The sequence below is a fragment of the Jaculus jaculus genome, chromosome 10, assembly GCF_020740685.1.
Source record: "Jaculus jaculus isolate mJacJac1 chromosome 10, mJacJac1.mat.Y.cur, whole genome shotgun sequence".
Lineage (NCBI taxonomy): Eukaryota > Metazoa > Chordata > Mammalia > Rodentia > Dipodidae > Jaculus > Jaculus jaculus.
The window spans coordinates 111,156,212-111,171,631 of NC_059111.1; the positions used below are offsets into that span (position 1 = coordinate 111,156,212).

The 15,420-nt window shown below is 48.6% G+C and overlaps 1 protein-coding gene across 1 annotated transcript in view; it reads left to right on the forward strand.

The window, feature by feature from the left end:
* The window catches only part of Ptprn2 (protein tyrosine phosphatase receptor type N2), a gene marked incomplete at its 5' end in the record, with an annotated part of 831,187 nt that overhangs the window by 383,540 nt on the left and 432,227 nt on the right, over positions 1-15,420 (forward strand). The window contains one exon of the mRNA XM_045160998.1: positions 9,823-9,909. Coding sequence (XP_045016933.1) covers positions 9,823-9,909 — 87 coding nt within the window. The remainder of the gene's footprint in view (positions 1-9,822; positions 9,910-15,420) is intronic.

Consider the following 15,420-nt stretch of genomic DNA (forward strand, 5'->3'; position numbering starts at 1 on the left):
CATTCACTTTCACACTTTGTAAGAAGCTGTCATTTCTCCATGTGGTAGAAGCAGTGTTTCTAAGGGAAGAATTGCTGATGGGTACAGGTATATGCACAAGTATGTGTGTGTGTGAAAATATGTGTGCATGCAAAAATGAGTGCATGTTTATTTGAGGGTTCTTTCTTCTCCAGGGAGCCTTCTACTTTTACTGATATCAGCCCTGGAGAGAAGCTCAAAGCAGGTGCCATCTCCCCTGTTACATTGTGTAGCCCTTCCCTGCACAGTCTTCAGTATACCTGGACTGTTATCACAATAGAGACTTCAAATTTCACTTGTGAGAAGCAGTCACCTGCCACAGTTAGCAGAAAGAGTTCATTCGTTTGGACTGTGAATGTATGTGTTGTACATTAGTGTGTGCATTCAAAAGTACATGGATGTGTGTGCCTGCCAGAGGTCAGTTATGTGTCTTTCTCTATTACTTTATTCTTTGATACAGGGTTTCCCACTAAACCTGGCACTCAGCAGTTTGACTAGATTAGCTAGCCAGTGGTCCCCAGGGATCATCTTGTCTCCACCTCCCCAGAGCTAGGATTTCAGGTGTCTACCACCATGCCCAGAATTTTTACATAGGTGCTGAGGATCTGAATTAGGTCCTCTTGATTTCATGGTAAGTACTTTACTCACTAAACTATCTCCCCAGCCTGAAAAAGTCTATTTTGAGCTTAAACCAAAGATTGCTTCTCAAGTCAAGTTAATACCTAATACATTTTTCAGCTGTCACTGATGATCCTACTTGTGTTTTCGGATGAGTCATAGCAGTAGCTACGTCAGGCTCCCCCAGATATCGCCTGGCTTCTCTGCTTCTTAGGGGCAGAGTTATCACTCCCAATCCTCACCCAGACAAGTGCCGTGCCCTCCTGTCTCTGCCCTCACTTTCCACGCCTCCCTGTGGATGTTGGAGGCCCAATCTACTGCATCGAAGAAGCACGAGGTGCTCGTAACATGACTCCGCTTTGCTCCATGGGAACCCCTATGGTTTACTCAGTTATGCAACTATCCAACAGCCTGTCTGTCACTCATGAACCTTAACCCCCCTAGGTGTAGGTTCTTCATTTTCTGGGTGTGTATGCCTTGTATGTATGTTGGCACTGTGTGCTGTGTTTAAATACATTCTCTGCTATATGTGTGGCATGTTGTATGTTAGGTGTATTAGTATTGTGTGATCTGTGTGTATTATCTGGGGCCTCATATGCTATGTGTATATATATGTACTGTTGGGCACTTGTGTGTGGTTAACCCTGAGAATGTCTGTCCATCATGAGCTGGGGCTTTTCTCATACCAGGATGTGTCCTCAATGCCATGCTCTTTCATAACAGGTGGCACATCCCTGTGTGAAGACTGAAAGCTCCTCATCTAATCCCCTCCCCTTACCCAGGTGTCATCTGTACCACAGGTGACAGGTGGTCACCTTCATGAAAGCATTCAGTCATTTTACACTCTTCCACATCTAGTGGTGTGGGTGTAAAATGTCCCCAATAGCCTCATGTGTTTGTGATTAGGCCTCATACTTAATCCCACCTGCTATAGCTTTTGGGAGGTAGAGTCTTGGGGGAGGTCTGTCACTGGGGGTGGGCCCTGGAATTTTGTAATCCAGCCCAGCTTTCCAGTGCTACTGAGCACATCTCCTTCCTCTCTGTTGATGAAGAAGATGTGATGCCTGCCTTCCTGCTTTGCCATGCTTTCAAAGCTATTGGCATTTAGGGGCTGATGGCTAATATAAGGAAGGACTGTGGAAGGATTTGAAACCTTGGCCTAAGAGGTGCCTTGCAGTGTTGTAAGTTCAGCTTGATGGACTATTCTAGTCAGAGTTGAAAGTCCTGAATGCAGTAAGAAATATGGACTGTGAAGTTAGGCTTATAAGGGAGAGAAAAAGCTTTGCCTGGGCTGGGCTAGAAGCAGTTTGTATGAGAAGTTTTCTATTATGCCCAAGTCCTGAGAACTTGTGCAGGTTTTCATTGTATAGAAATGGACTTGTGGGCTGGAGAGATGGCTTCGCGGTTAACCACTCGCCTGTGAAGCCTAAGGACCCCAGTTCGAGGCTCGGTTCCCCAGGTCCCACGTTAGCCAGATGCACAAGGGGGCGCACACGTCTGGAGTTCGTTTGCAGAGGCTGGAAGCCCTGGCTCGCCCATTCTCTCTCTCTCCCTCTATCTGTCTTTCTCTCTGTGTCTATCGCTCTCAAATAAATAAATAAAAATTTAAAAAAAAAAGAAAGAAAAAAAAAAGAAATGGACTTGTGTTAACAGAGGGATATAGGCTTATGAGGGTGGGAAAGAGCTTTGCCTGCACTGGGCTAGAGGCAGTTTGTGTGAGAGGCTTGCTGTTATGCCTGTGTCCTGAAAACTGTGCAGGGTTGCTTTGTGTAGAAATGGACTGATGTGAGCAGAGGGACATGGCACAGAAAAAGTGAAATCTTTGGGCAGAAACTGCTGCCCATTCAGTTGAAATTGTATGAGAGATTACAACTGTTGAGATTGGGTCAGCAGACCTATATTGGGACAACAGGAAGAATGCAGTCTCTTTAGAAGGGGGCTGAATGCTGAAGGAGTGTTCTGTTCTTCAAAATTGGCCTTATTCCCCCCTAGACTAACTAATTGGAAGACTAGCTGGTATTATGGAGTGTAACAAATACAGGAAAGAGAGGGTCATTGAATTTGAACACTGTTTTGTGTTTTTGAAATGGCCATGGGCAGTGTGAAGCAGGCTTGTTGGATTACCTGCATGGAGCCTGATGGAGCCATGATAATGAACCTGGGTTGCAGTGGAGACCCAGTGGAGATGCCAGAGCCATGGGATGGCTGCCAAGGAGAGCTGCTGGCACCAGATGAAGTTGTCTGGGACTGTGAGTAACCTATCTCATGGGGCAGAATTGGAACCCCAGAGACTTGTCACTGGTTAGAATTATCAGACTTGGAGACGTGTCACTGGTTAGAGTTGTTGGACTTGAAGTTACAGAGTTTGATGTTGCCCTGTTTAAATCTTGTATTTGTTGAATATTTCTTTTCTATACCCAATGCCATCTTTTGTAGTGTGAATGTTAATTCTGTGCCATTATGGTGTTTTTTTTTTTTGAGGGGGGTTTATTGAAGCTCAGTTAAAAGACCTTGAACTTGAACTATGGGGATGTTTGAACATCATTAGGATTGATAAAAACTCTGAGGACGTTTAAACTTGGACTTAATCCATTGCATTTTACATCATGTATGGTTATCAGTTTATGGGAACCGGGGGCAGAATGTGGTGATTGGATTCAGGTGGCCCCCATAAACTTAGGTGTTCTGAATGCTAGGTCCCCAGCTGATGGCAGTTTGGGAATTGGAGCCTCCCATAGGCAGTGTATTGCTGGGGGCGTTCTTTGGGTGGTAGAGCCAGCTTCCTCTTGCCAGTATTTGGCACACTGTCCTGTTGCTGTTGTCCATCTAATGCTGCCCGGGAGCTGCTGTCCAACCTCTCTGCATGCCATCACTTTCCCCTGCCATCATAGCACTTCCCCTTGGGTCTATAAGCCAAAACAAACCTTTCCACAAGCTGCTTTTGGTCAGGTGTTTTCTGCCAGAAATTTCGAACCTGACTGCAACAGCAGTGAAATGTGATGGTTTGAGTCAGGTGTTTCTCATAAGCTTATGTGTTCTGAATGCTGGGTGCCCAGATGGTAGCAATTTAGAAACTGGAACCTCCTGGAGGTAATGTACTACTGGGGGCAGGCTGATGGGTGTTATAGCCATCTTCCCCTTGCTGGTGTTTGGCACACTCCTGTTGCAGTTTTTTACCTGATTTTGGCCAGGAGGTGGTGTCCATCCTCTGCTCATGCCATCATTTCCCCCTTCCATCATGGAGCTTCCCCCTGTGTCAGTTAGCCAAGATAAGCCCTTTCCTTCCACAAGCAGCGCTTGGTCGGGTGTTTTTGGCCAGCAACATGAAGCTGACTGCAATAGTGGGTATTCTGGTGCTCACCTGTAATCCCAGCTACTTAGGAGACCGGGGCAAGAGGGTCTCTTGAGCCCAGAATTGAGGCCAGCCTGCAGCATAGCAAGAGTTCATCTCAAAACAAAGCAAACAGTTTGCCATGGTGAATTATGCACAGCTGTTATGACTGTCCCTTGAGATAATGTGTATGTCATCTTAACGCAGTAGCCAGCACAGAATCTTCAAGGGTTTCTACTGCTCTTAACATCCCAATCCTAGGTTACTTTGACTATTTATTTTAGCAGTGTCTCCCTATTGACCCTTAAGCATGCAACATTTTTATTCCTGCTTCCAGTTCACATGCTGTGCTTTTGTGGAAATCCACATTGTGGAAGTCCACACGCTGTGCTGGCATTGAAGTCTATGTGCAGTGTTGGCATGAAAGTGTGTGTTGTGCCATTATGGAAGCCCATATGCTGTGTGTATGTGCATGTGTAAGCCCACATGCTGTGCTTGTGTGGAAACCCACGTGTGTGTTTGTGTGGAAGTCCACGTGCTGTGCTCATGTGGAAGTCCACATTTGAGCTTGCATGGAAGTCCATGTGCTGTGCTCATGTGGAAGTCCACATTTGAGCTTGCATGGAAGTCCACGTGCTGTGTCTGCATGGAAGTCCACACACTATGTTTGCATGGAAACCCATGTGCTGTGCTCGTGTGGAAGTCCAGGGGCTGTGCTTGGTGGAGGAGGCCCACTTGATGTGCTGGAAGTACAAGGTGCCATGGGAAAAAAGCTTTCCTATGGAAGGTTCATTCTTAATGCTCACTTGGTTGATCCCAAGGAACAACCTCTCTCAAAATGGTTGAAAAGTAGCTCAGGAGCCCTAAGAGACCCAAGACTCCTCACAATGATGAGAAAAAGAGAAATCCCAGTGCTCAGCACTGGACAACTTATCTCTATTACACCCCAGGGCTCACGACACATTGCAGCAGAGGTGGCAGAGAGAATCGAGTGCTGCTCTTTTAGCCAGAGAAACTTTTCTACAGATACGGCAGTCGACACTAAGGAGACTCAAAACGCATAAAAGTTGAAAAAATAGGAGGCTGTTGAGAGCTCAACACTAAATGAGACATCGCTATCATGCCCTCTAACCCTGAGGGAACACTGGAGGATGTAAGAGCCACAAGAGGGGAAGTAGTTAGTTCTTTGGAACACTGTGTTCCCGACACAAATTAACTGGTACATTCATGTTCACACAGTGGTTGTCAGGACCCCAACAAGACCTTCACAATTCTGATGCTGTCAACATTTTGGTGTCAAAAGAATCAGACATCAAACCATAAGAAGGTTTGGAAAGAGGAGGGGTCTTTTTTTTTTTAATTTTTTTTTTGTTCATTATTTATTTATTTATTTGAGAGCGACAGATATAGAGAGAAAGACAGATAGAGGGAGAGAGAGAATGGGTGCGCACCAGGGCCTCCAGCCTCTGCAAACGAACTCCAGACGCGTGCGCCCCCTTGTGCATCTGGCTAACGTGGGACCTGGGGAACCGAGCCTCGAACCGGGGTTCTTAGGCTTCACAGGCAAGCGCTTAACCGCTAAGCCATCTCTCCAGCCCGAGGAGGGGTCTTAATGGAAAGGGGGATATGCTAAAATTATATCTTTTTTTTTTTATTCGAGAGCGACAGACACAGAGAGAAAGGCAGATAGAGGGAGAGAGAGAGAGGATGGGCGCGCCAGGGCTTCCAGCCTCTGCAAACGAACTCCAGACGCATGCGCCCCCTTGTGCATCTGGCTAACGTGGGACCTGGGGAACCGAGCCTCGAACCGGGGTCCTTAGGCTTCACAGGCAAACGCTTAACCGCTAAGCCATCTCTCCAGCCCTAAAATTATATCTTTTATGTATTCAAATTTTCAAATGTTTTAAAAAGAATTCAAAACACACTGCTCTCCTTCAGACCTAAAGTGCATTAGAAAAGAATCTTGTTTAGCTCTGAAACCCTTCCTGCTATTTGCCATGTGGGTGCAAGTGCGGGGACACTCGTGACTTTCTTAACTATGAACCTGGCCAGTGGGACCGTTGGTGCTCACCGTCCTCCCTGTCCAGGCGATTGGGTGGTGGCTGCCGCACAGAGACAGGCAGAATTGCACCGCTGAGTTCTCCCATCCATTTTCAAGACTAACTCCAGCAGCTTCCTAAGGAAGTTGAAATGATAGATGATGGTCATATATTTTAAAATAAGGCAGAGGCAACTGCATGCTCATTTGAGCACAATCAATACCAGGTCTTAAGTGGAGCCTGCCCTGCCTATGGCTCTGACAACTTGTGATGATGAGGCAGGAGAGAGATGGCTCCTCCTGTTGTTCAGCTGGTATGACTAGGGGCATCTGCCTGTGGAAGCAAGGGCCTTGTGGAGACATTCAGGCCAGTGACCTTCATCTTCAAGGCTAGTGTAACTAACCTTGCTGTGGGTGATAATGACCAGCTTCACCATGTGGAAAGAGTCATGTGGCTTATAGGCTGAGACCTCATGACAAAACCATTCACCATCTTATTACCCTTTATTGGAAAGTATACTAGAAACTAAATTAATGGAGTTTGAGAGCAAACATGGACTGGAAAGTCAGGGCAAGTTAGCAAGTTAGACTTTGGAGATAAATATTAAAAGATATGGTTCCTACTGTCTATGAGTTGTCGGTTTGTGGGAGGAGAAAGGATTGACAAACAGAGATTAAAGAGAATCCGAAATATGTGACAAGCCAAGGGGTTCTCCCAACACGCAGAACAAGCTTTGGGGAAAGGAGGGCAGGCAGAGGCTGCAGGCAGAAGGTAAGTGATGGGCAGCAGTTGCAGATGAAGAGACCCAAGGAGGTAGCCCGGGGGGGAGAGAGCAAAGTGAGGACCTGGGCCACTGGACATGAGGCGCCACTGAGGAAGGGATATCGGGGGTCAGGACAGCCCATCTGCAGGCTCCAATATGAAGCTTGGTGGCCAGGACTCCCACTGGTCCAAGGGTCTGGTTGCTTCTTGTATATTGATGGCAAGTATGCACTGAGTCTAGTACTCATGATGGCAAGTGTGCAGCTGTGTGTTTGTGGTTACTGTCTCATGAAGGAATGCCCACAAGCAATTCCTCTCATGGGGACCTGTAGAGGGGTTGTGCACACATTAGAAGTGTCTTGGTGTACAGGGCTGTTGTATGCGTAGGGCATGTGTTGGTGTACATAGAGAGGGGTGTGTGTGTGTGTGTACATAGAGAGGTGTGGGCTGGTGTATGTGGAATGAGGCATGTGCATGAAGAGCATGTTAGTATATGAGGAGGGGTATTGTGATACCTGTGGAGTGTGATGGCGTACTTGGAGGGATGTGCATGCGTAGGAAATATGTTAATGTTTGTGGAGGAGTGTGTGTGCATGTGTGTGGATGCTTAGCAAATGTTTGTTCAGGGAAGGATGAATGTGCATGTCTGGGGAATGTGTTGGCACACCAGGATTTATTTGTGGAGCCCCAGAAACCTGGTCTAGGGAGGGATGTGTCTAAGCGGATCCCATACTCATCTTTCCGGTTTTGTGAGATGAAGCTCTCAGGTTGAACAGGCCATCAGGTTTATGTGGCCGGGGCTATTTGTTTTTCTTTTAACTCTTGGTGTTAAACATACCATTCTGAGTTATAACCCTGGCAGGACTGAATATAGGATGGGTTCTCTCTCCACAGGGGCTCTTCAGGGAAGCAGGAGTGGGACCAGTTGGCTTCCCCTGAATTCGTTGGTGCTAGAACAGTCTCAGCCTCCCAGCCAGCCCCTGGGCCCACATAGCCACTGCCAGCAGGGGACACTGTCTTCCTAGTAGTCTATTTGTGTGTCTCTCCTTTGTGTCCACATAGCCACTGCCAGCAGGGGACACTGTCTTCCTACTGGTCCATCTGTGGGCCTTTCCTCTGTGTCCATATAGCCGCTGCTGGCATGGGACATTATCTTCCTAGTGGTCTGTCTGCGTGCCTCTCCTCTGTGAGGTCATTGTCTATGACTAGAAAACGGTCCGTGGTCAGTTTATCCCAGGTCCTTCCATTGATCATGGCCATGAGTATAGCAGGATTTTAGCTCTGCCCACAGGAGCGTCACCTTGACAGCACTGACTCAGCCTACATCATCTGCAGACTGCTGGGCCTGGTGAAGTACTGCCGACCATGGGCCTCTATCTCCCTATCTCTAAGGAACAATTTATTTTTTAAAAAAAAGCTTCAAATAGTGACCTGCATCTATAGCTAATATCACAGTGCTGTTGAGGCTCTCCTTGCTGCCAGTCCTCCTGGAAACCAGGTATCTAGACTTACTGGGCTGAACCCTGGGCCCTGAGGCCACATCATTCTGTTCAGTACGGTCTTGCTGGAAAGACCTTATCTAGCCTCCTTCCAGAACAGTTCTGTTGTCTTTCTCCCATCCTACTCCATGTCTCCTTGAATCTTCCATCAGCAGTTGATGTGTGTGTCAGTCTGCTCAGGCCTCCATGACAAAGGTCCCCAGTCTGGGAGGCCTGAACTTCTCAGTGCCTGAGGCTGAGGTCCAGCAAGGTGAGGGTGAGGGCAGGTCCCCTTCTTTCCTAGGCCAAGGAAAGCGCTTCCCCAGGCCGCTCACCAGCCAGCTGTTGGTGGGCTCCAGGGATCTGGTTGAGTGGTCTTTCCTCTGTGTCTTCACCGCCCACCTCATTACCTGCATCCATTTCTTCCTTTTGACAAGAGTGCCAGTGCTATGGCGTTCAAGCCAATCATGGGGCTCATCTTAACTAATTAAACATACAGAATTCTGTTTCCAGATAAAGTCATATAACTTGGGGGTTAGGACTTCAATTCATAATGGTGTAACTTACTTTCCTTGTTGATGCCTTTGTTGTGTGTTTCTTGTATGAGTCCTGGAAAGGTAAGCCTGTGACCACATCCCTTCTGTGTCCACAGAGTGAATAAGTAGCAGTTGCTTGCTGGTCAAAGCCTTTCCGCTATAACACTATAAATTGAGACTTCTTTTGAGCAGCTCCAACAAGATTTCACTGGCAGCTTGTGATTTGTGAAACTGAACCCTAAAACTCAGCCTGTTAATGGGAACTTGGAGTCCCAAGCTGTTCCTGATCACTGCTTCTTAACCAAACTGCTCTCCCTGTGTTGGCTGGTGGGGAGTCTGCAGCCACAGATACCCCTTGCTGCCCCTTTAACAGGGTGCTGCGGGTAGTGCACCCCAGTTGCCCACTGACAGGCCTGCATGTGGCATTTAAATACCCTTTCACTGGGATTACAATGCACTTTAGAAACGAATCCCATAAAATAGCTGTTTCCTTTGCACGCTTAATGCATTTCTACAATCTGATTTTTGGCCTCTGCTCCTCACTCTCTCTCCTCTGTCTCTCTTCTCCTCTCCCTCCCTTTCACCCTCTTTATTATATTTTTATTGAAAGCTGAGATGAGCTGGTGGTGGCATCACAGGCCCATTACACTTCCTAACAATTCCATTTACACCGTATTGTCTGTCTGATTGCTGGAAAATTCAGGTGATTCATCATGCCTGAGGAAGCACCTGATCCCCGGGAGCAGCATGCCCCCAGAGTAAGGCATGCATCAGGAAGCAGCAGCTTCCACCCCCTGCAAGGGCAGAGGTGTGATTGGGGAGTAACAGCTCCTACCCCCTAGAGCAGCAGACCTCCAGAATAAGGCATCTGCCAGGGAATAGCGGCTCCCTCCTCCCCCCAGAGCAAGGCACACATTTTGGGAGCATCAGCCTCCCAGGTCATGGCACTGTTGGTATGCGCACAGACACCCCAGAGCTAAAATCTCTCCCCTGGGACTTGTTTCTCCCTTTTGGTAACTCTACCTCCCTCTATTCCACAGCCCCCTGAGCCCAGAGAAAGGGAAGCAGTTGATGGATGAGGTCGCCCACCTCTTGAAGGTGCCATCAAACATCTTTGTGGATGTCAGGTAAGTACTTGATGCCGGGCCTGTTGGCTTATGCTCACCTCACACTGTGTTCGGGCTCAGAAATTGGTTTGTGGGGGAAAGAGCTGAGTGCCTGTGGTTCTTGTTAATTATGTCGGAGAGGAGCTGTTTAGAAAAGAAATGAAAAGAGAATTCCACTGGGCTTTGGGAAGTTATTTAAATACAGCTGAAACCTGCATTTAATTATAAGAAGTATAATCTCCTGGTAGTGATGTCACAGGGGCTAGTATCCTGGGGACATTGTACCTGGCATTGCCTGGGCTCTAGAGCATCTGGAATTGGCCCCATGCATGGACTTAGAGCCTGTGGGGACAGCAGGATAGATTCATTGAGTGCCTCTGTGGACAGAGTCCTGTCACTGTGTAGAAAACCCATGATCTGGAGGCATGTGATGTTTGGGGATGGAATGGTCTTTAGGAAGAATGGACCAGATTCCTTGTCTCACTGGCAAGAGCCAATCCATAGGACTCTCACCCTGGCATAACTTTTCATACCTTGCTAAGAGTGCAGATGCTAACGTAGGACTATGAGCAAGTAAACCCCAGAGTCAGGCTGGCACGGTGAGTGGTGAGCTGGTTCAAGGTGAGCAAGATGTTGGGCAAGGGGCTTTTGCAAGATCACAGAGAGACCAGGGCATGTGTAATGGAATCTAAGACCTGAGTAAAGACTTGTCTGAGCTCCCATTTACTTGTACATTGGACCAATATGCAGATGCCAGTTCCCTTAGGCTATAACCTAAGGGGATGTACACTGAGTGCCAGTTGTGAGCGGGCATCCCATGCAGCCACGGCACCCTTCTGTCCTTGCCTAAAATCTGACTACTTACTGTAAGGTGCAGGAAATTCCTACCCAGCCTTTGGACCAGCAGCTTCTAGAAGGTGTCCTAGACAGAGATGTTGCCTATATCCAAGAATACTCATAGCCTGTGATATGGACAGAGCGTGAGGGTAATGATCACAGGTAGATAGCGGCCCCTTACACTCAATATCTGCAGTGAGTACCCCACACCTGGTTCAGGTGGGCACTGTAGGTGAGGAGTGCACTGTAGAGAAAGGAGCCATCAAAGGATTCTATACACACAGTGACAGGGAGGGGGGCGGGGGTGGCATGTATGTTGGGTAAGAGGAGGCCGTGACCCTAGGGTTTGCCTGACTAAGGACAGAGGATGGCTGGCCTGCTTTCAGATTCAGAGAGGAAGAGTCTTAGCATGTAGACACCCTGATTCTTGCCATTCAGCTGAATCCTTTGTGAATGTCAGCTGTCAGTTCTACTCTTCCCTATTTTGATCCCCTGGAGAGCCTCCAAGATCCTCACAAGGAAGACCCAGCTCCAGTACCCCTGAGGAGTGAGAGGTGCCGTCCTGGCAGCAATGTTCTCCTGAGCGAGTTGTCTTTCCCTGCTCCTAAAAGTACCAACAGCCCCCACTGCCTCTCTACACTGCACCCCCAACCACGGCTCCTGGGTTCGTGTTGGACACGTTCTGGGCCCAGTGGTGCATGCTAAATGACACCGAAATGGGTAAGCCATGCTCATCCCTTACTCGGTAAATGGGATGGATAAGAGAGATGTCCTTCACAGCCCCAGGGACCTCGCCAGATACAGCCAAGGCCATATTGCTAAGGGAAGGGGAGTGACTGGATGTGTTTCTCGGTTGAAAGTGGATGCGTTGTGGGAGGGCATCAGGGTAGCGGATGACAAGAAGAGCCGATGTCACAGTAGTACGGGGGGATGGGCAAAGCATAGTGGGTAGGAGGCACTTGGAGCCCAGGGGCTTTGTGAAGATCACGTGGAAAAGGGCAATTATATCAGATTCTATGAAGAACTTCCCCTGGCATGTGGGAGCTTACACTTTCATTGCTCTCCTTGGCAAAGCCCTTCCTGGCGACCATAAAGCAAGTGGCAGATAGCAGCCTATATGTGCTTTAGTGCTTTGTAAAGATGTGCCCTACCCTGCTAAAGCCTGCGTCATTCTTGATTCACAACTGCCATGTAGAGTCCTGCTGATGTGGAGAGCCATACACAGCTGCGGCTGAGCCCGGCTGAGGCTGCGGCTGAGGCTGAGGCTGAGGCTGAGGCTGAGGCTGCGGCTGAGGCTGAGGCTGAGGCTGAAGCTGAAGCTGCAGCTGGGGCAGTACATTGCTGGACACGGGGCCTAGAGCAGACAGCCATGTTATCCTCAGGGTAAAACAGGAGAGGGCAGCTTGGCCCAAGGTCTCTGTGGCTACCACGCAAACAACTCCTGGAAGGCTGTCCATGCACAGTGTGGCCCAGGCCCCTCCTCCTCTACTGCCTCCAGCATGCTTACTGGGAATGCGGGAGTCAGAGCCTGTCGCAAGGGAGGGTGCAGTGACCATGATGGAGCAGCGAGTGGGAGATGCAGCATAGCCACAGTTTACCGTCCACCCTCACCAGGCCAGAGCTCCCAAGCCAGGCTGGGAAGCGCGTACAGATTCTCCTGCACAGGAAATGGGCCTATGTTTGCAGTCTATGCAGCCCTACTAATGGCTCCATCAGGAAGCTTTGGAACTAGTGAAGGAAGGTCAGGGGGTTTAGGGGTGGAGAGCTTGACGTGGCTGTCAGGCTTAGGAACATGGTTTCCCAGGACCCAGGAGCTTAGCACCCCCATGCCTGACTTTCTTCTTCCCTAGTCTCACATGGGCCAGACAAGATTTGTCCTGTTTCCCCTAGAAGACTCAGTGAATGTTCATGAGATTAAATGGTTCTTTCCTCACCATTTAGGCTAGCAGTTCTCGTGTGATAGTTCATCTTCATTGTCAAACTGACCAGAATCATCTAGGAGACATACCTGTGGGCATGTCTGTGACGATGTTTCCAGAGGGATTTAAGTGAGGAAGGAAGATGCACCCTGAATGTGAGTGGCATCATCCCCTGGGATGGGTCCTGAACGGAATAAAAAGTAGAAAGCCAGCTGAGCACCAGCACCAGCTCTCTGCTCCCTGGCTGCAGATTCAGGGCAACCAGCCTCATCTCCTGCCACTATGCTTCCCCACCATGATGGCCATGCACTCAAACTGTGGGCCAAAATAAAACCTTCCTTCCTTAAGTTACAGGCATTTTGCTGCACCAATGAGAAAATTAATTAACACACCAAGTAACCTTTGAAAAGAAGTCTGCCATCCATCAGGCCAGGCGTGGGGAGGAAATGCTGGGATGAAGGGACTCTGTTGCTGTGGACTTGCCCCTCTACTCTCACTCATTCCCTGTGTGTCCAGTCCTCACTCCTGCCTCTCTTTCCACTGTAGACCTCTCCTACTAAGTATCCATTCTGCCCACAGGAGCAGGCCTAACGTTTCCTTTCTGACCCCTGACTGAATGTCACTGAGCAGTCCTCCTTACTGTTCAGGACATCTGTGGTTCCTCTTTTTGGTAGAACCTGAATGCCAACTTGTTGTCTGTCACCTTGGAGCATCAGGCCCGCCCCCTCCCCTTCTTGTCCTCTGGCCATTGCTGGTTCCCCTGCTTCTCTCAGTCCTAATCCTGGTTGTGAGCTGAGCATAGATTCCAGCTGGCTCCAAAGCCTTCTCCAGAGTCCCTAATCTTGGTGCAGCAGAGCCTGTGTCACCCCAGGTCTGAATTACTATGTATATGCCTGTGTGCTAGGCAAGTTGTAAAATTGATCCTGTCAAGTTGACAACCAGAGATTAACCATCACACACATCAATGAGAAACTGAGCTGCTTCTTTCAAAATGAGAGCCATGAAAATGGATCACAGCATCAGGCTCTGCCTGCAATGCCCCAGGCTGATTCAGAAGTCCCTGGGGCTGATCCGAGTCCAAAGTTTGGTGGGGATCTTCCAGAGGAGAACTGACTTGACTCCAGCACTATCCTTCCTGGGCATAACTCCTTCCATACTGCCCACCTGAGCTGATGTTGGAAGGCAAACCAGCATCTATCAGCTGGCCCAGGACAGCCATGATTAGCTATAAAATCATAACTGTGGTCGCTGTGTGCCTGCTGGCATAATTACATCAGCATGCTAATGTTGTTTTAATGGCCTCTAATGATGTAATAAGAAATAATGGAATTTACTTGACAGCTACATAACCATTAACAAAACATATTAAGCATAACTAGTACCATCATAAAAATGCAGATGATGTCTGCAAGCACCAGCCCACGTGTTCCCTCCCCCCCAAGCCATAAGAAGCTCTGAGGATGAGCTTCTAAATGCAGTGCCAGCTGAGAAGGGCACTGCTAGCCAGGAGTTTTTCCTTCTGGGCACTCCTGAGGCCAAGCTGACACCTGTCAGCCCATGGAGCATGTGTCCATCACTGCTGGATCAGGGGATTCTCAGGACACATGGTTATAGCTTTTACATCCTAAAGGGCAAAGTACTAACACCTGCATGCTCATGCATAGTACACATGCACACACATAGCAATCTAGGCCTGGAGTGATGCAGACTCTGCCAGGCCAAGAGTAGGGACTCTGGACAAGACTTTGGAAGCAGCTGGGCTCCACATTCATCTAAGAATCACCATGGAAGCAAATCTCTAGTGATGTCTGTGAGGGTTTTCTACATTAGATTAGTGGAGGTGGGAGGATTCACCCTGTGTGTGACACTACCCCATGGGCCGGATTCCTGGACTGCGTAGAAAGGAGAAGGCTAGCTGAGCGTCTGCGCTCTTCTGGCTCTGCCTCCTCTCTGCTAGTGTGATTCCACTTTCATGCCTGTGCCATACTTTTCTCACAATAATGGACGTCTCCTACAAACTGTGAGTCACAAGCAAATGCTTTTCTTCCATAAGTTGCTTCTGGCTGGATGGATATTTTGTCCCAATGACAACAGCAAAAAATAGCTGATACAGTATACATTACTGGGTTCTCATTGCTAAAGGCAGTAACTATGGGTGTCTCACCTGACACTTCACCAGGGTCCCCTGTGCACCCTGCAGAAAACCCTGGTCTTTGTGCTACCCTTGTGCCCCTTTTTCTCTGGAAACCACCCTCCAAGCCACCCTCTAAACAGCAGACAATCTGTAGGAGTCTTCAGACTTTTAGGACCTGCACCAGCCTCATCCCTCTGCCTCAGAGGATTTGTGACTCTAGGATCCAGGGATAGGAAATAGATGAGAGCTGGCCTCACCTCCCTGGATTTATGCTTCTAGTTGTCTCTGTGGACCCAGATGACAGACTTCTGGGTTACTTGGCCCAATTAGCCAGCTGCTTAAATGAACAACAAGCAACAGAAACTACTCCAGCGATAAATGGATGTCCCTTTCGCAAATACTTCCATGGGAGGATCCAGGGCCCTGGAGGAGCTAACACACAGTATTTGCAACTTGGGTGTCTATGGCCTGCTCACATGTATGTGCACCATGATGTGGCCTGCCTACCTATGCTCAGAACAGGCTCAGCCACTTTACCAGAGTCTGATGGAGACTGGGCTAGTTGTGTGAATCCTTCTTCCCTGGATGGCGAGCAGGCTAGGTCCTCAAGGCGCTCCTGTGTCATGACAAGACTGATCTCAT